Genomic DNA, 24,253 nt, shown 5'->3' on the forward strand with positions numbered 1-24,253 from the left:
TGATGCAAAAATGAAGGTTAATTTATACAAAGTAAAACACAAGCATGCGGATGGATGAGTGCAAGGATTTTAAAAAATAAGCACTACTTAGTAACCACAAGCAAATGCACTGAAACCAACAAAAAATACACAAAACATGCAATCACACATGGACGAACTGAACCCAGCTGCTGAAACTGAGTGAGTGCAACAGAAATGCCACAGTACTGTGTCTGTTAAAAACCTTTTCAAATACTGAGCACGTACAATAACTTCTGACTTTTTTTGTGCCAGATGTTTTCTTTTTCCCTCAGAACTTAAGCAAGAGCACGTGACCTGAAACTCTTGATTCTCAATTGCTTAACTGCTCAGTCCTGTTTTAACAAACCAAGAAAAGTATTTTCAGCGGTGAAAAATACCTTCTTTTTTTGCACATGACAACATTTACAGGAAAAACAATGGCGAACAGTGACACAGAGGTAGGAAGAAAAAAAAAAAAAAAAAAAGCAGGGACCGTGGATATAAAAAGTGCACACATCCCTGCTGGGGAAAAAAATAATGAGACAACAATAAATCATTATAAAAATTCTTCCCACCTTTATTGTGACCTATAACTTGTACGACTCAAGAGAAAAACAAACCAATCTGTTATGGGGAATAAAAATGTAAACATAAAAAATGTACAATAAGCTGGCTGCATAAAAATGCACACCTCTAAAACTAGTACATTACTGAAGCAACTTTTAATTTAATCGTGGCATACAGTTTTCTTGAGTACACAGTTGTCATCAATTAGAGACTCTCGTTAACCTCGCATAAAGTTCAGCTGTCCTAATAGGATTTTCCTGACATTTACTCAGTCTATGTTTATACTATGGGCTAGTGTTGCAAGACTGAAGCCTATTCTGACAAAGACAACATCCATACACAAGTCTCCTAAAAGCTTGTGGGAAAATGTGATATGGTCTGAAGGTTGAACTTTTTGGCTGTGTTAGTGGAGTGGACAGAACTCAAAACATTTCTACCACCAGTCACAAGAAACCCTTCAAGTTTCTTGCAGACAGCTGAATTAAAGGTTGTGCACATTTATGCAACCAGCTTATTATGCTGATTTGTTTCTTCAATTGAATTGTACAGGTTATAGGTCACATTAAAGGTACCAAAAGTTGAGAATTATTTATTGTGGTTTTAATTTTTATTTCTCAGATGCTTGGCATTTTAACTAGGGTGAGTATGCTATTTATATCCACTGTACTTAATAATACGTATTCTTTATCTTTTAACAGTTACAGTATAATAGGTCATGAAAATTTTGTGCAGCCATGCTACACCTTCACTTAGGATTTCAAAAAAAGAGATAATAAAATGTTGTAGAAAACTGTAAGACAGGAAAAAAATCAGGTTCCTCTATTTAGAAACACAGGCATATGCAGCAACTGCAGCACATCATTGCAGGTCCCGCTGCTAACACGCAGACTAATATTATTATTGTTGTGTTGTCACCTTGCAAGCAATTTTGATAAAAGCTAACTTTTAATGGAAAATTCAACATGAGAGTATGAGTAGAATTACTGATGGCACAGCGTCCTGGGGAAAGGAGGGGGTCAGGACAGCAGAATAGTAATGCACATGTACGCGTTTCAGCTATTTTCATGAGCAATACCTGTTGGGATGTGAAGTGGGAAGCATGAACTGAAACTCTACTATACATGTGTTGTCCTTCAGTTGTCGATGCTGAACACTGTTGAGCTCGTAGGCGATGTATGCTCTCCGAACATACACCTGACATTATTGAAGACAGGCAATGCTGGTCAGATATGTGAAGTGCTTGTAAAGTTTGTTCAACTTAAATTCAGAGAAACTGATTAATAAACAAGACTCTTATTCCTCTCACCTCCAGGGCGGCCATCCTGACTACCTGATTACTGTGATAGAAGAAGTTGGGGAGAACGTCAAAGATGGATGTCTCTGAAAGGATCAGTTTCTAGAGAAAGAAAAATAACAAAGAAAAAAAAAAGTATAATCATACACCTTGGACATTTTGTCTGTTGTTTTCAAAAATACATGTACAGCCACAACTACTGATCTTGCCCTTTAATGCTCACCTGAAGGTTCTCAATGCAGAACTGGTGCCCATACATATCGATGGCAGAGAGAAAGATTGACTCCACCTGGTTGTGTCGTAGCTCATAAGAGGGAAGGTGGGAAGCTATCAACACCTGGAAGAATAAGATAAATGTGCTCTTCAGGTATAGCACAACAAGCAATACTTAATTATGCTTTCCTTTACATTTTCTGACAGTGTCAACCTTTACACTGTTTCAGCTACACACTTTGTTTTGCTAATGTGTCACATGTTTTACTTTATATTTATTTTTAAAGAAATTTTCTCTCTCACACAGTGGAGAGCATATAGTGACATCTGGTGGGAAAATACTAAATAAACAACGTCTGGTAGTGAGTTACATTTATAGTTGTGTTGGTGTTTCTGTATCGCTCAGCGATCACAGGTGATTCTGAGCTTTGATGTTGCACTTTGACAAACAGTTACTTTTAATAAAACAGCAAAGAGAAAAGACTTCTCTCTACACAGACTGTCAGAGATGTATGGACGAATATTAGCTATTGCATTACTAAAATGAGCAAGCTAGATACAACTACAAACTATGACATTTTGTTTCATACTGTGTTTACAGGGCACATTACTGCTCAACAGAACAATCACAGAGTTTAAGGTCCATGTTGCTGCAAATTATCTTAAAAGTGCATGTGCTACGCCAGAGGTTAAAAAATCCACAGTCCTACCAATTAGGCATTACCTGAGCCAATCCACAGCCTTCAAAAGTAGTACCACAAGCTTTTCAGCTAAACAAACAGGCTTTTAGATCTTTTTTTTTTTTTTCAACTAACTTCTTTTAGTTTTGGAATAGTAATTCTTCATTGCTGTACAGTTTTGTTTTGTTTTTTTAAATTTTGTTATTTCATTGTAGTATGTCAAACAAGATTAGGAGTTCAATTCTGACCTGCCGAGCACGCAGCGCCACCTTTGCATTGGTTGTCTTGCTGAGCTGGGTGAGTTCAGTCAAAATGGCCATCAATTCATCAGTTAGTGTTGGATCACGGCCACAGAGCTGGTCCTACATGGAGAAGAAGAGGAAGAAGAAGAATATGATAAAGGCACGACTGCTGAAAATCACTTTTTCATAGAGATTTCTAAATCAGTAAGAATGGATACTTACAATCAGCATAGTAACAAGTAGGTTCTTCTTGGTGACTTGAGCATGGGAAAAGATATAATTGAGCACATTGGCCATGTCACCCTTGTTTTCCTCACGCAGTGCAAAGACACACTTATCGTAGTGTCCTGTTAACAGATAGATAAGAGCGTTGGTAAAAACTGGACAGGAAACTTGAGGTTTAAGAGCACCATCAAGTGGTGAGAATATGCTAATGCAATTTTTCTGCTATCCAAGCAAGAAAGTGTCAAGTCACTGTTTCTCACCATTCTGAAACTGGATCTCTACTTTTAGATATTGTCTAAGCAAGTCCATCACGACAGCCTTCATGTGACCTCTGATGCCGCTGCGGTACCTGTTAGACACAAAAACATTCTGGTCTTACAAGAAAAATGTATGCTGTTGTGCAGATAAAGCACACATTTACTTTAAACCCTAGGATTAAAACTTGATGTTGCTCACTTCTGCACCAGCTGAACAATGCTTTGTGTGTTCATAAAGAAGACTTCTCTCTCTGATTTCTTGTTAAGAGTAGCTGCATGGCTGTCCAGTATGTTTGCAATCTGGAAACAAAGGAAGAAACAATAAGCATTTAATCCCACCAGCAGTGGAGACTGATAAGCATTTAATCCCTTTGGCACTGACAACGCGTTCCTTAACAAGTGTGTGTTACAGGCTATGTAAAGAAATTTAAAAGCTACATGAAATTCTGGACCACAAATCTATTTGTCACTCACACACACCCGCACCTAGATATGGTACTTTCATTCTGCAGGAAGCCACTGGGTTCATTGTTTTCAAAATACATTTTTAAAAAATGGTCACATGAAAGTGGGCTGTAACTGTATAAGAAGGAGGTATGTGTAGTAAGAAATATGTGGTTCATGTTCAAGTGTTTGTGATGCACCTGCTGGCTGGGGAACTGGCAAAGCACAGAAGTTATGTTGCTGGCATACTGAGCCATCTCCTTCTTGATGGCCTTCTCCACAGCAGGGGGGATGCGACCTGAAACACTCGTCATGATGTCTTGAAGCTCCAACAGTGGTAAAGAAGGATCGCGCATGGTTTTCATTAACCTTTCCACCCATTCTTTCAACTAGGAGAGACACAAGAAGTGTGTTTGTCAGAAACTGTTCAAGACTAAGCAAAGTAATGCTGGTGTGCACACTGGTGTACATGAATTCTTACCTTAGCACTGAAGAAAGGCTCAGGTAGACAATAGCCATTCATCATGTGAACAAGATGACCCAGTGTGTTATGGAAAACTCTGTGCAGCTTCTCTCCTCTCAAAGCTACTGCCTGGATAGAAGGCAGGGTCCCTGTGTAGAGCTCAGCCTGTGAGACAATACAAATACCGATTACTAATGTCAGTGGATTTTTAAAATACATCAGAGTGTCAATGGTGTGTTCTAGTAGGAGGTAGAGGTTATGGTGTGAAATAAGCAATTCTTAATCCACTGCTTAGTTTATTCTCTGCTTACTTGTTGTGTTAAGTTTTATATTTTTTTAATTTATTCGATTTTGGTAATTTTACAATTTCTTGGGAACTCTACTGCTGTTTTGCTCTTTGCTTCACCATATGGATGCAATATAGACTCATGATGATGGTGAGCTCAACCTCATTTTGGTTCCTCATTGGTTTGCTATGGCAGATAATGATATGTAATTATAATACAATGGTAGAGCAAAGAAATGCTTATAGGCTGGATATTTGTGTGTGTGTGTGTGTGTGTGTGTGTGTGTGTGTGTGTGTGTGTGTGTGTGCGCACGCGCACGCTCTCTCATGTCTGGGGGTTGTTCAGGTACGGCTTGTAGAAAGCAAGCATATGTGTCAGTGACGTATCTATTCGTCTTAGTTTGAGACGCTTGTGCTGGAGTTTAACATCCGTTAGATTTAATTGTCGGTCCGTCTCTTCTTGCACATTGGTTCCCCTCATATAGCTGAACATTCAACTCCATAAAGCGATTAATCATTAAACGCAAACACATGCATATTCAAACTAATACTCAGTGTTACCAAGATACCTGCTAAGATACTTTTCATGGCCAAATGACATCAAAGTTAAAACCGATGCTCTAATTTAACCTGATGTAAACAAAAATATTACATTAACCGTCATTCTGCATTATACAAAATCCTACTTGCTGCACAGCAAATACTGTATCTGTGACAACAATAAAGTGGAATGATGAGACATAATGTACCTGCTGCACTCTGCTTGGGTCATCCAGTTGCAACTTGGCAATGACACAGCCAGGCTCCAATGCTGCTCCAGCCCTCTTCACATAGTGAATACAACCAGACTCTGCTGCAGTGAGGGTCATGACCATCTTCATCACCTGTTTATTTGCAAATAACCATAATGTATATTTACAGATTCCATCTTTATAGTGGACTGCACACAACTAACCATTAAACTAATGTACCTCTATTTCAGCATAGCACTGGCCAGCAAACACATGCCCGCCATCCTCAATAGTGTACTGAATGAGTTTTCCTGCTGAAGGAGACCGCAGCAGCGAGGGATCATTCTCCTTCTCAAAAACACACGTCTTGTTCCCAATTGTGATGCGATACCTGCCAACAAAAAAAACAAAACAAAAACAGTGTTAACAAACCAGAAATTAGAAGACTTCAGTGTCATGTTTTATCTGAAGACCTTAAATCAGCGGTCTCAAACTCGCGGCCCACGGGCCACTTGCGGCACACGTCACCTCTGCTTGCGGCCCGCATATTGATGTGAAGAAATATTTTTTAAAAATTATTATACGAAAAATGATTTAATACGACGGCAGAGTGTTACAGGGATGGCCCTTTAAGACTGTATGAGCGTGAGGGAGGGAGAAAAAGGAAAGTCGAAAAGTACGAGGTGCTACCGAGCAGAAACGGGAGATGAAGCATGTAAATATAAAAATAACCACTACAGCCAAAAAGAGTGCCTGACGAGCCCAGTAAGCTATTAAGACTCGACTTTACAATGTGTTCGTGTTTTCCTCCGAAACAATAATGTTCTGCTGGAGCAGCCTTTCAATGCCTCTTTCTGTCTCTCGCTAGCAAAGTTGACCCAGACAGTAAAGCTAGTTCCCGGCTACGAGCCCGACACGGAACCCAAAGTATTAGCCAGAGGTCTCCTTACCACGGTTCGGAGCCGCAGACCTGGCCGAGGTAACAAGAGAGTGCAAACATGTTGAGGGATTGGCTGTGTTAGTTCAGTGAGAGATTTATTTGGAAAGAAAGCAATTTTCACTTGCAGTCGAAAACTAATGTGTACCCTTATGCCTGCATTTTTATTTTGTTAAATTCAAACAAAATTGTAGCAAAAGTGCTTCCACGTGTCTGGCCAGAAAGAGCTGTTTATTTGGTAGTTCAATGAAACTACTGTACTATACTGCTGAGTCTTCTGCTCGTCAAATACATTTCATTGCAATGTTGACCCTGTGCTAACTTGCATGTGACAAATGAAACTGAAACTGAAAGGCTTCAAATAGTTGAGAGTGAGAAAAAAAAATTGCGTTCATGTTTGCAATTTTGTCTTGTTACACAATATTTGGAATTAAATAAAACAAACAAAACACAACATTTTAGGAAATATTAGTGGGTGTTTTCGTGTTTGTTTTTTTGTACTACTTGGACACTAAAGTGGCCCTCCAATGAGATGATGGTGCCAGAAGTGGCCTGCGGCTCATTTGAATTTGAGACCCCTGTCTTAAATGAATAAAGAATTTTTATTCATTTAAGATTAGAATAACAATAAGAATATTTGCAGGGGGTTTTTTTGTTGTTGGTTTTTTTTTAATTGTTGTCCTGTGGTAAACTTACGGTTACAATAGTAACAATTCTTTCATACAGTTAATGGTTTTGTTTACCTGTCCACCTCTTCTTTCATGTACGTAGTGTAGCTGCTTCCATCATAGGAAAGCAAAAGACCTCCATCACTAAGCCGATGGACATCCACCTCAGCAGAAGAATTGTTCATGATGACCACATAGGAGTTGGGAGACTGACGAGTCACTGTCAGAACGTACTTAGTACCTTCATAGATCAGCTCCACATCCACAGTGTTGAGCAGCGTGTGTGGTGGTAGCACCTGCCCCCTGGTCAGAGAGTACAGTCTCATGTTATCTATTCAAAATGCTGTTTTTTTTAATGATTGTTTCTACTGCGGCTTACAACAGATTACAACTCATTCGTTTGTTTACATATTAAATAATGGCCAAAACTAATTTACCAGTACTGCTTCTACACATAAGAAACAGTTTAGCAAAGAAACAAGTTCAAATCGTATCTCTGTTGTTAGCAGCCCATCTCAAAAACAAATCATCTGTTCCCATTTCTTTAGCCAAATCTATGGAAAATACCAACAGTATGCAGTGTGCCCTTAAAAAAATGAAGAAACTGGACAAATGGTGGGCTTAAAACAATTATATATATTTAACATCAAATGATCCTCTACAGTTCTCTAAAGCCTCATCAGAAAGTGTCTCAGCATTGCGATGATCCCAAAGACACTGTCAAAGCAATAAAACCATACCTGGATAGAAAATGCACACAGGGGTACACCTTTAGTCATTGACTATCATCTCAACAGAGAATGGAACAAGTCTGGAGAACTATTCCTGAAGACTTCAAGAAATGAAAAGAAAGCTTGCCTCAGTGTGGGCAGGCTGTGTTGAAGACTAAAGGTAGTGATACCAAATATTCACTTTCAAGCTCATTAGAATAATTTTTGCCTTATATACTGCATTCCTATGTATGTTTAAAAAAAAAAAAAGACCACTGCACACATTTCCCACATTCCTAGCAATATATAAAGGATTGAGGCTAGAGAATTTGTGCAGTACTGCATTTGACCATATATTATTTGCATTCGATTTTTACCTTTCCAGAGAGTGCAAAAAGTTGGAAACACTGTTCCTGAGATTAACATCTGCCACATGCAGTGCACCGCTCACAATTCCCAGCATGGTATCAGGACGCTCCGCCTGCATGTAAATTACACTTTACAACTTACACAAAAACAGTCATGCATTACATGCTGTGGATATCAGGAGGATAAACCAAAGAGACTATCATCCCAACATTTGGTTTTATTGTGGTTTCAGTGCAGACACTAACATATAGGTCAAACATTAAATAACCTGTCATTACAGTTAAGAACATCCATTGGCAACAGCTGCATAATCTCCACATACCTGCATCTTCTCTGAGATAAGTCTGTCCAGCCAGCCTGTGTCGATACTATTGTGCTGGAAGCTTTCTGTCTCCAGCAGCTTAATGAGGTATTCCACTGTTGTCCTGAAGTCACCCCTGATAGACAGCTCCTTAAGCGCAACCACCATGTTTCTAAAAGAAGCCATAACCTCTGTTTAGACATTGTACAGAAATAATCCATATTGGTAAGTATATATAATAAAATGCAGTAAAAATAATAAGAGTGAGTATACTCACGAGATGGCTTCTTCACGATTCTCTCCCCATGAGAAGCAGTGCCCAAACTGGGAGTCGGCAAACTCATGCAGCCCTCCAGCCGCTGCAACGCTGAAGTAGCCCCACACATTCTTATTGCTGCGGAAATTCAGCTCTTGCACTGTTCCAGAGCTTGGCTTGAAACCCTGCAATCACACAGCATAAACACAGTGATGCAAAGTGGACATTTAAACAGTAGTGATAATAGTACTTGTTAATAGTACCTCATTGAAAAGAAAAAAAAAAAGACTGAAAAGTAATATCAGTCACACAATACTGTCAGCAGATATGAATCGTTGGGTAACCTTTGGCTGGAAAACTTTTGCACAGCAGGAATGAGTGAATCTTACCTCATCTGGGTTCTCACTGGTGATACGAGCAGCAATGACATGGCCCCGTGGGGAAGGGGCTGTTGACAGAGCCTCAAAATCAATGGGAGAATCCCCCCAGGGCTGAACGCCATAAAGCATTCTAATGTCTTTGATCCGATGAAGAGGAATACCCATAGCAATCTAACAAAGAAAGAAAAAAAAGGGAAAAAAAAAAAAAAAGAGTATTATTAACGTAACACATGGTGATCATAAACTAGCATGGAGAACTGATAACAGTCTGACTAAATAGCATATATTAGACCATGATTACTTTCCCCCCCATTTTTTAATAAAGATTTCTTCGTCATGCCTATTTGAAGCTTATCAATCCATCTTTCAACCAACCAAGATAATGAGCACTGAATCAGATAGTGTCACTCCCAAGTAGCACCCAATCAGCTTGCCTACAATGCAAAGGGCAGTCCTTCAGCTTCATTGCCACTGACCTATTTACACACAATCCTAAACACTGCAGAGCAGACCACGTGACCCATCGCTGCTACTCCGTGATCTGCTTCAGAGTTTCTGCACATTGCGCATTTGCCGTTGGTTGCCATAGCAACCAGAGGCCCCATCATAGCATCGACCGTGGTGAAGCATGCTTATTTTTAGAGTCTGTGACTGTCCTGTAGTGGACAATGTGTATGATGTAACTGTGAGCTACTGAATAAGTGAGACCAACCTGCAGCTGGGCAGCAGGCAAGTTGACATCAGCCACCATCTCAGTGCACGGGTGTTCCACCTGTAGACGAGGGTTGAGCTCCAGGAAATAGAAGCTGCCATCCTGGCTGTAGAGGTACTCAACTGTACCAGCACTTACATAACCCACCATCTTAGCCAGCTTCACTGCACACTGAGAGGCGAGAACAATTCAGGTTAATTCGAGCTTGAAATTTGTTGGTACCGATTTCCATTTATCATGCTAGAGGGGGAATACCTTTTCCATATCCTCAAACACATCAGAAGTGGCGATGGTAGCAGGAGCCTCTTCTATAATTTTCTGGTGTCGTCGCTGCACAGAACAGTCTCTGCCAAACAGGGAAATGGCATTGCCATACTGATCACCCAAAATCTGAACCTCCAAGTGACGGGCATGCTTGGCTAGCTGCATGACAAAAATGGGCGATCCTGGGACTTCTGCCTGGACCTAGAAAAGATCAAATATATTCTTGAAATCGTAGAATACATAAAATACCACCGTACCAAAAAGCAGGAAAAGCTGTACATGTTCACTTACCTGTCTGAACAGGTTAGGGAAGTCATCAGCAGAGTTGACTTTACGGATCCCTTTTCCTCCACCACCTTCAGAGGCCTTCACCATTATAGGGTAGCCAATTTTCTCTGCAGCCTTGTGATAAAAAGAGATGTTAGAAAGAGTGCATGCAACACTCATTTTCCATTATACACTATTACGTGAATTGCTTACTTTCATGCCATGCTCCACATCCTGGACGCAGCCGAGCTCATACAAGTCGTGAGGAACGTTGACGACCTTCTTCTTTTGGTTATTCTCTGGCCAGTCCACTGTCAGACCTGAAAAAGAAGATCCCAAAATGTACTCAGCATAGAAACTTGTCAGTGTCACTGTGCATTGTTAATATTTTATTTCATCTGAAATGTTAGGAATGTTGACCAGCTACAATATTCAGACACCAGAATCTATGACCTACCTGTTCCACTCCAGGGCAGTGTTGGAATTCCAGCTGTCTGAGCCACGATGGAGGAAGCAATCTTATCTCCAAGCGCCCACATAGCCTGACTTGGTGGACCTAAGAAAAGAGAAAGACTTTACTCTTACGTTACTCTGGCAAATGAAGAACAGGTGATGGTCAACAAAGTGACCCTCACTCCTCACCCATGAAAGCAATGCCATGCTTTTGAAGGAGCTCTGGGAGTTTGGGGTTTTCTGAGGCATGCCCCCATCCAGCCCACACTGCCTATAATACATAAAACAATACAACACCAGATGATAAATAAAAAAGCAAAAAAAGAAAGAAAGGTAATTACAGAAGAAATTATTGAAAAATATTCTGGTGATACCTGAACTGGTATGCGTTTAGCAATGTCTAGGATGAGCTCAACATTGGCATAGTTGTTGTTATTAGTCCCCCCAGGTACAGGCACATAATGATCTGCCATCTTGATGTACTCTGTAAGCACAAAAAAGATGACAAAACATGAACAATTATTCTCAGTCCTGTCAATAATACCAAAAAAGGCCAGTCATATTAGCTATAAGATAGTTAAAATGTAACTAAAATGTGTGAAATAAAATCACACATTTTAGAATCATCAGAATCAGAATCAACATACTTTATTAATCCCTAGGGAAATCATGTCGAAATGTATGTAGAAATCATGAAGTCAATATACTTGTCTCAAAAGCCTCAAAATTTGCTGAAGCTGGTACCACATACAATGAGTCTACTGTTTGGGGAAACCAAACTTTAGCTCACCTGCATTGGCCTTCAGGTCTTCTGGGGTCACCATGACGACAAAACGGATTGCCCTTTCATTGCGAAACATTTCATAGGCCCAGCGGCGGATGGAGCGCATGCATTTCACTGCTGCAATGCCATTGTTTGCAATGAGCACCTGAAAAAGGAGATCAGTTACTATTGTTAACATAGTCTAATCACGATATAGCAGCAAAGTTATGAAATGCACATACAGTGAATCATTTGACTGACATAATATCACAATTTGAACTTGAATCTTTTCATGTTTTTTGTTATTATTGCAGAGTTTATAAATGAGATTGAAATTATTGATCCTATATAACAAGTTGGGGGTTTTTGGAGGTTTTTTTTTTTTTTTTTTTTAAATCAGAATTTCTTACCTTTTCAATGACCCTGTTACCACCAAAGCGTGTGACAAATTCAGCAGGAGAAGCAACAGTGAAGTCCCTCTGGAGGTCAATACGCCTGCGATCTCGTCCTTGTTTCACCAGGTGCAGGCCTGACATGCTTGATCTGTTTTAATTTTAAAAAAAAAACCAAAAAAACAAAGAATATAAATATAATGTCCCTTTGGTTATGCAACTTCTGGATAAGTTGGTGAAATGGTCAGAATGTCTAACCATAAATAAAAATCTATGACAACAGTAGGAAAAAAAAAAAAAAACACAAAAAAACCCCAACAACCTAAAAACAAAATAATGGAAGAAATTGTTAAAAAGAGTAGAATTTCTTGTTCAAACATGTTTACATGTTGGGGCAAGTGCTTCCAACAGAAACTGCAGAGCCCTGTAAATCAAAGCTCCACCCAAAGAGGAGGAGTTGGGACAGTTGGGTACTATGGGTGGAGGAACGTGACAGGGTGTGGCAGAGCCTGGGCCCGTTTAGCTGGCTGGCTTCTATATGACATGACACTGGATGGTTGCATCACTGTAAAGATCTTGACGTGGAACAACTCTGTCCAGATGTGGAAGCGATTGTGTGTGTGGGTGGGGGGTGGGGGGGCATAACCCCCGTTCATCCAGTATTTCCAGTTCTGACAATGGTAGTGTCTCCCAGTGTCTTTCGGTTTACCCTCATTGAAACTGATCACATCAAAACCAGCCACAAATAAAAGTAAACTTGCTGATTATGGCAGAAAGAAAGTCAGCATGCAAGAAATGATAATAATTAAGGTCCCAAGTGTTTTTGCAAGTAATTATACTTAAAGGTCAAATACACATAAAAACACACGCGCACTGTTTTTTTAAGATTTTTTTTAACTTCTATTTAAAACGAAAACTTTAAATAACAAAACACAGGAGATCAGGGAGCCCAGTAGGAACCCCCCCCCCAAAAAAAAAACCCCCAAAAAAACCCAAAAAAAACCACGATTGTCAGAGAGGCTAAAAACTACTATCATGAATAGCTCCTTTCAAAAGTTGTTTGGGAATTCCTGTCTGTAAAAAATCATTTGACCATTTTTCCAAAAAAACATTCTGCAGTCAAGATGACTGCTCTCCAGGACAATCTCACACAGTGAGGGCACAGAGGAACCTTTAGGTAGAGTGCAACTAGAGAAACCGCATTTTTCACAAGTTGCTCAAAGGGTTATGAAGCCATGGAAAACTACATAATCTGAGCAGAGCATGCTGCGTGTTATTTTAGGCTACAGATGTTGGCTAGTTTCACAAAGACAGCACAGAAAGTTGCAGGATCCCTATCCCTATCACTCATTTGCTATATATAGCTATTAGAAGGACATTTACAAATGTTTGAATAAAATGTATATTTCTGTTGCATTACCAGACAGACAAAGAAGGTTTAGAGGCTAACCTTAAATTGTGCATGGGACCATCGATGTGGTCAAAGCCCATTTCATAGGTGCTGTCCGAACTCCCGGAAGATGGAGACAAGGAGCGAGTCTCCTTCTCGTCCAGCTGCATGTCCACCTTTCCTTGGTTTTCATCCTCGGAGTTCTCCTCTGACACAGATCCCACAATGAAGCGAGAGTGCAATTCCGCAACAGCCGGAATCTTCTTGGCAGCACCGTCCTGTTGTGCCATGGTCGGGCGACAGGAGCAGGCTCCAAACACTGACAAGAAGCGGAGCAGTGGTTGCAACATTTATAAAGGAGCCACAGAGTACAGTGTGACACAGATTGCTTTGGCTGGAACACAAGGCTGTTTGTCATTATTGCAAAAGTGGGTTACATGAACTTAAGTTTCTTGATAGTGCAATTGATATTGCATCATTTTTGTGCACACTCTGGAAAAAAAAATGCCACTTTATGATCTGCCAAAACAGTTGCTTAGAATAAAATATTAATGACAAAACATTAAACAATAACACCTGAATGCAATGATTGCTATATTGTCACCAGCAATCATATAGACAGGCAAACAGCCATATAATCAAATTTGCTATTTGCCAGAGTTGCACTGTAATCATCAGTTGTCCTATGTACACTTTGCATCTGCTATTTAAAAGAGTGGACAAAAGCAAAACAATTAAGACAATTGCTTGATTAAAACTCCTGTTTTTCCTCAAAACCCTAGCATCTGCTACAGTAATACTGACATTCCCTTTCTTCTCCCCCTTGTTAATTTACCATGAAGGCTCGAAAAAACGTTAATTAACAGCCACGTGCGGAAACGATAAGACGTTACTTAACTGATATGTTGCTGTCGCCCTACCTGTCCAGTTGCCACAACTGTTAAAAAAAAAAAAAAACACCTGTCAGAGCAAATGGAAAGAGTAGACTCTCGGGTAAGGCACACCTTACCTCTCGGCAGGCGCTTGCGGGACCAGAAAAACAAGCCGAGCACCGCAAACAGGCACGCTGTAAAAGTGAGCCAGGAGAACATCACGAAATGATAGCTGTGTTTAGCTTGTTAATAGATCCATATTTCTGTTTTCCGCAATGAACGTTATTTAATGACATAATTTTAGCTCTGGAACCGCCTTCTAGAAAAAGAAAGATAGGGGGGAAAAACAAGAACTAAGGCTGAGTCGACTAGTTAAGGTTACCTGTCCGGTGAAGGCTAGCTTCTTTACCCAGCAACCCCAGATAAGCTGAGGCGCAGGTGCTAATAACGCTAGCTTACCGGCAGGCGCTAATACAATTATAATTCCACAGTAACGGCACTATTACAGTAGCACGGACTGTACTGTACTGGCTACCGGTGTACTGTACTGCAGTGTGGGTGAAAACCTGGGTGCAGACACGAAGTAATAAGTGATAAACACTTGCAGGTATGCTAGCGACTCACCGGTGGAGATAAACCGACACGTAATCCTGAAAAAAAGTTGAATTAAAAAGATCGATAAATTAATTGTATCTGCCAGACATCTCTCTTTCGAGTGATGATGAAAACATCACATCATGATGAGGTCACACATCACCATCAGATGCTTAAACAGCAGAGAGTGGGGTGATGTGATGACGCGCAGGCAGGTTATTCCTGGGCATTGACCTCTGACAGCAGCTTCCGCTATAGAACTAGTTTAGATAGTAAAGACATCACACCCAAGCCGGTATATTAACGACTTCAGCATTAGGTGTTCAGGCTGTCTATCTATTCTTCCGCTTATAAGGGAATGACGTAAAAAAAAAAAACAGAAAAGATATTGTATGTTAGAATTTATGTACAACTTGTAATTAACTGTAAATTTTAAAAAAGAAAGAAAACGGTGGAGTCAAGATAATCACAGCTGCTACACTAGCTGAAATCAAACGAAACGCTAGTGTTTTTGTAACATCCATCCAAGGTGCTCGATAATATATCTGCTGAATTCTTATGATTAAAAATATATATGAACATTCCAAAAACAGAAAGAAAAAAAAGAAAAGAAAAAATGTTTTTTTGCTTTTGTTTTGTTTTTTCTTCTATCCAGTCAATATAATAAGGTCTTAGTAATCAAATATCAGTAAACGACACGTTAGCGCTGAATCCTTTCTGTCTAGTTCAGCTAGATCTATGCTGATTTCGCTCGCAAAGCTCCAATCAAATTGCAGTTAATCTATGTGGGCGTGTTTAAGGCAGTAGAGGGACTGGGAGACACCCGGAAGAGGTGGTGCTTGAGCATGTGCTGTCAATGTACACAGCTACATATATGTAGCAGAACTGAACATTCGGTGTGCTGAATCTGTGATGAACACACAGTTTCGCGGTTACAGGTCTTCGTCGTTGTTGAGTAGACTGCGTGCAGCTGAAGCATGCTGTGAGCCCGCTAAGATTAGACTACATTTAACAAGTCTGTTGTACACTTCTTTCACGACGGGTAGTTTGAGGACTACGTATGCAAACTGGGAATGTCAAAAATTAAGAAAAAAATGCGTCCAGTGTGCAGTATATTAAATATGTTTATTCATCACTTCAGTGCAGGCAAGTGGAGTGTATAGACTGCAGACGATGTAGTCAACGGAAGAGTTATTTCATATCCCGTTTGGCTCACGTTAGCTGTGTCGTTTGAAAGCTGAGAAACTGGCCTGTCTGCTTTCAAACTGGTTCCGGCGAAATCCCGCTTCTAATCACAAACGAGAAGCAATTAGGATTGATCGTATTTAAATAAAGAGACTTGAATTCAAATATTCTCTCTGTGAAACTGTTTTACAAAGACAATTATTCAAAGTAATGTTCATACTTAACGTGACGAATTAAACATTGATATTTTTTTTTTTTTTTTTTACCGTACTCGTGTAGGACAGGTGGATAGCCACGTAAAAACGCATAAAACTTTGTCTATTCATGTGTAGACAGTAACAGCTTGCTGAGGTTTCTGATGATATGAAAGTGTAAATGCAGGTCGTCAGGCTAAGAGTCCTAAAACTAAGCCCTAAAAGACTGAAAGAGAATGAAATCAAATTAGAATATACCAGTGTTGAATTAAATACCAGCTCATTCAAAACGTGATTTGGTTCATTAAATGTACATCTTTTAGTTAGAGTCTACACCACTTTAACCCAGTTGTTAAAATAAAACAGGATACCTGTGATAAACTATGACAGTTCAATTCAATTTCAATTCAATTCAATTCAATTCAATTTTATTTATATAGCGCCAAATCACAACAAATGTCGCCTCAAGGCGCTTCATAGATACAGAGAAAAGCCCAACAATCATATGACCCCCTATGAGCAAGCACTTTGGCGACAGTGGGAAGGAAAAACTCCCTTTTAACAGGAAGAAACCTCCGGCAGAACCAGGCTCAGGGAGGGGCGGCCATCTGCTGCGACCGGTTGGGGTGAGAGAAGGAAGACAGGATAAAGACATGCTGTGGAAGAGAGACAGAGATTAATAACAGATACGATTCAACACAGAGAGGTCTGTTAATACATAGTGAGTGAGAAAGGTGACTGGAAAGGAAAAACTCAATGCATCATGGGAATCCCCCGGCAGCCTACATCTATTGCAGCATAACTAAGGGAGGATTCAGGGTCACCTGGTCCAGCCCTAACTATATGCTTTAGCAAAAAGGAAGGTTTTAAGCCTAATCTTAAAAGTAGAGATAGTGTCTGTCTCCTGAATCCAAACTGGAAGCTGGTTCCACAGAAGAGGGGCCTGAAAACTGAAGGCTCTCCCTCCCATTCTACTTTTAAATACTCTAGGAACAACAAGTAGGCCTGCAGAGCGAGAGCGAAGTGCTCTAATAGGGTGATATGGTACTACAAGGTCATTAAGATAAGATGGGGCCTGATTATTTAAGACCTTGTATGTGAGGAGCAGGATTTGACAGTTAACCTTAGTGAAATAACCTCGATTACCAGTTTACATTAAAGGTGTAAATATATTATTATTGCACCTTAGATCCACTAGGTGGCTTCAGAGGCCTTAATGTGCAGCCACCATTCACCACTCAAAGTGGTTCTGAATTTATGGCATTTCAGCAGAAGCAACGTTTGTCTTTCTATTTCTTGACTTTAACATAAAGATACATGCCAAAAGCTTAATTTATATTAACAAAAGCTTTTAAATTGTTTCCATGTTAAGTGAATGACTGCATTAGGCGATCTCATCTATTTAAGCCATCTGTGTTAACATTTTTATCTTAGCTCATAGTGATGATAAGGATTGATTTAAAAATCCAATCATAGAGCCCGCATTGCCTTCTCTTGACACAGTGATGTTGAAAAACTGAAGTATTTGTAAGTCAACAGTCTTTTAGCTAATATTCTGCACACTGTGAAGTGTGAAATAGATGCTTCTCTCCCAGTGTTCAGAGTAGGTTAGCACATGCCTCCAGAAACATGATATTTCAGTGCACTGTTGGTCTATTTTAACATAACCAAAATTATTCTTTTAAGTATTGGTAGAATTAATTAGTGTAATACTAAACATGCAAGTGACAGGATTAAATATTGACATTATCGCAATCACAAACGAGATTTAGGATTTTTAAAAAGACATTTTCTTTCTATGCTTTAATAACTTAGGTTTGCAGAAGAAAATGAAACTAAACATTCACTAACACACAAATGTATTAAGAAGACTTAAGTATTCCTTTTTTAAGTCTCAAGACAACTAGTGACAACATTTATTTTGCCATTTGTCAGTGTGCCCCAGCAAACCTCAGAGTAAAAACAGTGTGAATCATCTTGTTTGAATACACAGTCAGCTATCTACATTTGTTTGTATACATGCAAATAGGTGTGTCCTACACTGATATGACCTTTTTTACACTCTCCCAGTATGATTTAGTGTCTTCAAATTTGTCCCTGTCATTAAACGCCAACTTTACTGTCACCAAGTGACAGTGGTTCAACTTTATGTGAACCACTGTCACTTTACAAATAGTGTCACTGTCCAGCTAATTTTTTTTCACACGATTGAGCTAACATATGCCATAGACCTTTATCCTTTATCCATTATAAATTTGCAAATGCTTTATGACTATTGTAATGCTGTGTGCGGACAGATGTAAAATATGCAGGCAGTAAAATGAGGGCACTGCAGCTAACGGTCCAATTTAAAATCGGTCTCTTGCCTTGATAGTGTTTGTTCCTGGAAGGGTGTGGGTGTTGGATGAGGGGAGCAAAAGTGCAAAGATGTGTTGCCACAAGAATTTGTTTAGAATTAAGACCATAAGTTCAAGAGCTCCCCTTTTCTTCTAATGCATCTGACTGTGACTTAAAATAGAAGATGACAAAAATGTTCTATAAGGTCTAAAGGGCAACCAATGCCACAGTTGCCTAGAAATAAGTACAAAGAAGGATGGGTCATAAGGAGAAGCCACATAGGCTGACCTTTTCTGAAATAGAAAACAGAAGTACAGAAATAAAATGTAAAGCTTTTTTTAAAAAAAATAAACTACATAAATAAAACTGATCACCATTAGAGAAAGAAATAAGGGAAAAATCCCTTCTTAAATCAATATTAAATATCCTGGCATTTAAGAACAGTGATAGACAGCACCACATCCAAAAGTTTTTTTTTTTGTTTTTTTGTTGTTTGTTGTTGGTTTATTTTTACGAATTGTAGGGTTGCAATGCACAAAAACTCACCAAAAGATGACCCTGCCCAAAAACAAACAAACAAACAAAATAAGCAAAATTAAGGTTAAATAATTCAGTCAAATATTACAGATTAGAACAACATCTTTATGTAAATTTTGAAAACACACACACACAACACAAAATATACTTGCATAATTTCATACACAACATCACATCTCCTGGAAATTTCTTAAGTGCTGGTTTAAAAGAAGATAAACAAAAGGTCCTGAGTTTTTTCAAGCTCACTGCACATTTTTGGTATATCAGAATGTGAAAGTGTGAAACAAATATAAAACATTCTGAAAAAAGGCTTCATTTAGTCACTTTCTTGTGAAACAAAATGCAAGAGAAAAACTATTTACACATTTACATAGAATAAAGCAGTAAAAATGTGTTTTTATTTATGTTTAAAGCACATTACATCATATCATCCTCTAAAGAATTCCACCCTGGGCACCGACTTTTGCATAGCACATGTTCTGGGGATTCCATTGAGTAGCTTTTAGTAGAATCTAGTACAATATTTATTTTAATTATTAAATTAAACATGCATATCCAAGGCTAGTATAATATACTGGCTGTCATTGGACCACCAAGTCTGTCTTTATTAAGTTTATGATAATATGATCAATTTAAAGAGAAGCAATAATATAGACTTTCTGCCAAAACATTTTAAATGACTGTCATATGTGACTTCACTTGTAGAATAGTCTATTACGGAGGATTTGGTTTATTAGGTCTTATGACTAGATAGCTGTTATTGTCAAACACCAGAGTTGACTCTCGCTCAGATTGTAAATATGATCTACCAGGAAGTCTGGATGTTAGCAGATTTTGGCTTGAGGTGATCGATGTGGGAATCTGATAAGGGCTGAATCGCACCCATGGTCGAGAGTTGCTGTAACGTTGGTTTCTGGAGTGCGACGAGGTTGCAGTGCAGAATGAAAGGGCTGGTGTGACTGAACCTGGTGCTGCCATGTAGCGGTATGGATATGAGAAAAGTCCTCCATAGGGTGATGGTGAAATCCCCTGCATTAAAAAGTAGAGTTGTTAAGATTTGTACAGATCTTGTCATCTTCCTTTATATAAACAGCTCTGTAAAATTAAACATTATTAACCAGCAACTGAATACATCAGATTTGTTTTGTCTTTAACTCATATTATGGGGGAAATCCAAGGCATTAGGAAAGGAAGTCAGTAAGGGTAATCAATCCAGTCCCATTAAACAACAAGAGGATTGACACCTATGCTTTACTTTACACTGAAAATGACCTGCACACTATAAAGATCTCTAAGCCATTCATAAAGAATTCACAAAGGCTTATAATGAAGTACCACTACTCAAGTAATACATTCCAACTATTGTTTTACTTTATTCAGTAGTTGTTTAATGAAAAACAAGATATTCATTGTTTTTCATATTGTATATATTCATTTAATGTTTTTATATTTTGTTTCAACACATAATACACCAAGTAGTGATCAAAGGTTTTTCTGTTTTTTAGTGGAAAATTGGTTTACAAAGAACCTTTGGTTTTTTTAAAAAAAAATATAGCATGAAGGCTTGTAGGATTGCACAAACAGTAGGACGAAACATAAAGTAAGATCTAAAAGTATGTTCTCCAAATTACAAACAGAGCTTGCTATGAAACATATTGGCACGAAACATATAACTTATTTCAGCTTTACTCGCTGAGAGTTTCTTTAACTGTAAAAATTCTGCAGCTGCCCAGTGTGAAGTCCTTTGTTAGTGCTCAAAGACTTTAAAGATGCTACTGAAGTTAAGTAACTGTTACTGCTGTATACAGCACTTACAATTAAATGAATGGATGAAAATATATTCAATAACTTAATATAGTAAACCTGGGGAAGCGTACCTGAGATGCTAGCATTTGCTGTGACAGTTGACGTTTGAAGGGAGCTGAAGAGGTGATGCTTTCAGAAAACAGGCTTCCATTTCTTAATCCATTTATACCAGATGAAGTGGGAAACATATTCTCCATACCCATATTGGAAAAAACCTCTGGCTTCATTGATAGCTGTCCAGACTGAAATGACAAAGGTGTCCCACGCCTACTAGAGAATTGGCTGTGTGCACTTGAGAAATCCAAAGTGGGTTGCTGACCAGCACTGAAGGATGATGTGCTCCATGACTGTAACATCATAGGCACGACCCCATCTTTGATTTCACTCATTTGCTCTTCTAAACCCGTACCTATAGAATGTCTATCACGTGAAGCGCTGCTTGATGTTCTTGCTTTTGTTGCATCCTGTTTGTTCTTTCTGAGATCACACTTGTTCCACAGTATCTCTTCACTTCTCAGACTTAAACCCAATGTGTGCTCTCTCCTGGAGCAGCTGCCTTCAGCGTTGCAGTCATCTAGTGGATCAACGTCTGAATCACTGACAACGTTGGTCTCATCTGTGAGAAAAAACACAAACACTTCAAACATTTTGAACCGTGAAGAAAACACTGTCAGACACTGTGTCATGGAATACTTTGCAGTCAAATTGAATGAGCCATCATATTATTAGCCCATGTGCTTTTGAAACACAGTTTAAAATGCTTTGTTAATTTTGCATCAAATAAATATTTTTTTTAAAGTAAAAACAAAAGCAGATCCCCAAACTACAAACAGCAATTATTGGCTTGAGAATATGTCATTAAAAGGAAAACACGTACTAAAAACAAAAGAAAAATATATTCAAGCTGCTCCAGTGTAGTGACTATGCAGTAGATCTTAAGTTAGATTATCACTTCATGAACACAGGTCAACAGTGGCTGCCTAATAACATAATGAACTCTAAATGAACCCACCTTGACAAGTTGATGTGGACATCAGAGGGCTGCTCGTTAGTTGTGGGGAATAAAAAGGCTCACTGGTACTGGGCTGCTCATAGGAATCATCAGAATCAGCAAAGTCCTGGTCTGCTTTGCTTTGGTTTCCATTCAGTGAAGAAATGTTTAACTGTTTATTTCTGGGGATCACAAATCGAGATTGCATGAGACCATGCACATATGGCCTAAAGATGTATTCTGTTTTCAAAATGTATACCTCTTTTCACGTCTCCCATTTCCTGTATCTCTGAATCCTTTGGCAAAGGGATTGTTGTCAATTTTTAGTTGTGTAATCTTGATGGAAAAGAAGGAAAGGTCTGCAGATTAATCAATCCAAAATTCATTGTGCAGTGACAAACAGGCACAACAGTAGTACACACTGTATAATCCATGTGAATATTTGTCATTTGTGTATGAGGGGCTAAAGGATGATGTTACCTTTTCATTTTGATAAGCAGTGACAGCGATGAACTCTGTCTCTGGGAAAACATAAGTCCGGAAGGTGCTATAAGGAAGCTTCATTATGTCATTCGCCTTCACAATATGAAATCTGGGTTGGTACTTGTGCATGGAATTCAAAATTGTCTGCAAATTAGAAAAATAGAGTTGGAATTACTGGTATTTGGGTAATTAATTACTACAACTACAACCATAATACAAGCTTTAAAGCAGTGCACCCAGTCACCCAGCATAACCATGCGTAATGAGGAACAAAAGCAACTTTTCAGTGAGTGTTACTTACAAACCCATGTTTATCGGACATGTTATTGGTGAGTTTGAGTTTATGAAAGGCAACAGGCTTGCTCATCCATTGTTCTCCTTTAGACGGACTGTCCGGGTGGATGTACATGCGCTTTGGCATCTCTGGGTCAGCTTTTCCAGCCACCATCCAGCGGGAGTTGTGAAACTTGTAGCGACAGTCGTCAACAGCGACAATGTCCATCAGCAAGATGTACTTGGCTGTTTCATTCAGCCCTTCTACTTGCACTTTGAAAGGGGGAAACATCCTCCTGATAGTTAATGAAGAAAAAAAGAAATTGTTGTATATGTAATAATTAACAGTGTTATTTTTGTTTTTTCGTCTCTTTTTTCTCATAGAGCTTCTATTTGTCTATGGAGGTCCCCCCTTGTGACATTTTTTAAACTTCCGACCATCAGCAAAACTAGATTATTCGCTGTTTTCCCCGTTAAAGCGTGAACATAGCATTTATGCGCGCTTTTACAGGCTATTTACAATAAAGCTATATTTGAAACGACAAAGACACTACACAAAATTCTCAGTAGACTACTTAAATGCGCATTGCACTTGCCTTCCTGATTTTGTGATAACCATTTCGGTTCCTATTTTGTGAAATTCACTCCACAAGTTCTTTGATTCCAGCGTAACTTTCGGGTCCTCGTCCAACCATTCTTCTGGCTCAAGTCTCTTCAAGGAACGTTGCTGAACGGCCTCATTTTGGCACCCCAGACCTGCGTGCAGCCCTGCGTCAGGGGGTGCCTGCTCTGACAGAGGCTTGGAGAAGGACGCGACGTCCGGAAAAGTCGGCGCGGCGGGAAAAGAAGGCTGTGCGCTGGTAAGGAAGGCTGATAAGGACAAGGCACCGGGTCCGCGAATTTGGAAAGGATAATAAGCCATGGGAACAACGGCGCCAACTGCATTTCTCAGCACAGCATCCTATCAGAAAAGTCCCAGCCAGCCCGCGCAGGTTGCAGGCGCATGGCGTACATCCAAACAGCAACTCCGATTTTAAAAGTTTATGAATTGTGTGGCATAATTGGTCTTACGAGGGAATGCAAAATTCCCCACTCTTGAAATACTGAGACAGAGAGAAGAATCCGCTTGTAAATCGCAAACGGGGAGAGAGCAGCTGTGCACGCTGTGACTGCACAAGCTTGTTGAAAACAACTGGTACCGAGGATGAGAACAGAGGGAGGGAAAGAGACTGTGTTTGCGCTGTCACACGTCTGCTTTCCCATGCACAAGGTACACTAACGAGCCTCGTTACACGTAGCTTACCAATTACCAAACACGCATAATGATAATAACAATAACAAAACAATAACAATAATAATAATGTAATTTTTTTTTAAATATTCTATGATATGTAAAAAAAAATGAAAATTACAAATCAGCGCGTGTTACTGATAACAGAAATCCAATGAATACATCATTTACGCAGTTCAGGATGTCTGGAGTCACTTTACCTTATTGAATAAACTAGTTACGAGACAGGAAAGCTCGAAAGTGGAAGTGATTCACTCACAAATGATGGATGACACAAGATTGTAAATGGTAACAACTTGAAATCTTAACCATAAAAGAGTTTAGAGAGGCATGATTCACTGAAAGTTTTGCCAGAGCCCCACCAGAGATGAACGTGAATGAAACATTCTTTTAGCAAGAGCTTTTTAGCATATGGCATATAAACAA

General features: G+C 39.2%; 2 protein-coding genes and 1 long non-coding RNA gene across 14 annotated transcripts in view; all 3 read right to left on the reverse strand.

Annotated features, from left to right (window-relative positions):
- acaca (acetyl-CoA carboxylase alpha) overlaps positions 1 to 14,964 on the reverse strand; it is a 31,988-nt gene extending 17,024 nt beyond the window's left edge. For 7 of the 12 annotated variants that reach the window (XM_085174832.1, XM_085174830.1, XM_085174834.1 and 4 more), the window contains exons 1-27: positions 14,274 to 14,716; positions 13,325 to 13,583; positions 11,893 to 12,025; positions 11,510 to 11,648; positions 11,094 to 11,203; positions 10,909 to 10,990; positions 10,724 to 10,822; positions 10,480 to 10,586; positions 10,291 to 10,401; positions 9,991 to 10,200; positions 9,736 to 9,906; positions 9,033 to 9,194; positions 8,665 to 8,828; positions 8,409 to 8,559; positions 8,095 to 8,198; positions 7,083 to 7,310; positions 5,643 to 5,793; positions 5,421 to 5,555; positions 4,404 to 4,550; positions 4,123 to 4,311; positions 3,678 to 3,778; positions 3,482 to 3,570; positions 3,219 to 3,343; positions 3,003 to 3,116; positions 2,085 to 2,198; positions 1,874 to 1,963; positions 1,643 to 1,761 (exon numbers count right to left, since the gene is read on the reverse strand). In XM_085174832.1, the coding sequence (XP_085030958.1) occupies positions 1,643 to 1,761; positions 1,874 to 1,963; positions 2,085 to 2,198; positions 3,003 to 3,116; positions 3,219 to 3,343; positions 3,482 to 3,570; positions 3,678 to 3,778; positions 4,123 to 4,311; positions 4,404 to 4,550; positions 5,421 to 5,555; positions 5,643 to 5,793; positions 7,083 to 7,310; positions 8,095 to 8,198; positions 8,409 to 8,559; positions 8,665 to 8,828; positions 9,033 to 9,194; positions 9,736 to 9,906; positions 9,991 to 10,200; positions 10,291 to 10,401; positions 10,480 to 10,586; positions 10,724 to 10,822; positions 10,909 to 10,990; positions 11,094 to 11,203; positions 11,510 to 11,648; positions 11,893 to 12,025; positions 13,325 to 13,583; positions 14,274 to 14,355 (3,686 nt within the window). In that variant the 5' untranslated portion in view covers positions 14,356 to 14,716. Of the gene's footprint in view, positions 1 to 1,642; positions 1,762 to 1,873; positions 1,964 to 2,084; positions 2,199 to 3,002; positions 3,117 to 3,218; positions 3,344 to 3,481; positions 3,571 to 3,677; positions 3,779 to 4,122; positions 4,312 to 4,403; positions 4,551 to 5,420; positions 5,556 to 5,642; positions 5,794 to 7,082; positions 7,311 to 8,094; positions 8,199 to 8,408; positions 8,560 to 8,664; positions 8,829 to 9,032; positions 9,195 to 9,735; positions 9,907 to 9,990; positions 10,201 to 10,290; positions 10,402 to 10,479; positions 10,587 to 10,723; positions 10,823 to 10,908; positions 10,991 to 11,093; positions 11,204 to 11,509; positions 11,649 to 11,892; positions 12,026 to 13,324; positions 13,584 to 14,273; positions 14,718 to 14,760 lie in introns of those variants that run through there. The other 5 variants (XM_085174826.1, XM_085174824.1, XM_085174823.1 and 2 more) reach the window with 3 other exon arrangements.
- Positions 12,029 to 12,852, reverse strand: LOC146509566 (uncharacterized). Its single transcript, XR_014876460.1, has 2 exons — positions 12,809 to 12,852; positions 12,029 to 12,774 (listed from the first exon to the last, which is right to left on the reverse strand). It is a non-coding gene; the product is annotated as an uncharacterized LOC146509566 (long non-coding RNA).
- A 1,534-nt stretch (positions 14,965 to 16,498) lies between the features above and the next one.
- On the reverse strand, positions 16,499 to 23,848 carry LOC146509567 (T-box transcription factor TBX3-like). Its single transcript, XM_085174835.1, has 7 exons — positions 23,133 to 23,848; positions 22,565 to 22,832; positions 22,261 to 22,407; positions 22,040 to 22,116; positions 21,802 to 21,962; positions 20,861 to 21,405; positions 16,499 to 20,012 (listed from the first exon to the last, which is right to left on the reverse strand). The coding sequence occupies exons 1-7, from the start codon at positions 23,456 to 23,458 to the stop codon at positions 19,698 to 19,700; spliced, it is 1,839 nt and encodes a 612-aa protein (XP_085030961.1). The 5' UTR covers positions 23,459 to 23,848; the 3' UTR covers positions 16,499 to 19,697.
- Between the last annotated feature and the right edge of the window lie 405 nt (positions 23,849 to 24,253).

This window comes from Neolamprologus multifasciatus, chromosome 10 (genome assembly GCF_963576455.1).
Source record: "Neolamprologus multifasciatus chromosome 10, fNeoMul1.2, whole genome shotgun sequence".
Lineage (NCBI taxonomy): Eukaryota > Metazoa > Chordata > Actinopteri > Cichliformes > Cichlidae > Neolamprologus > Neolamprologus multifasciatus.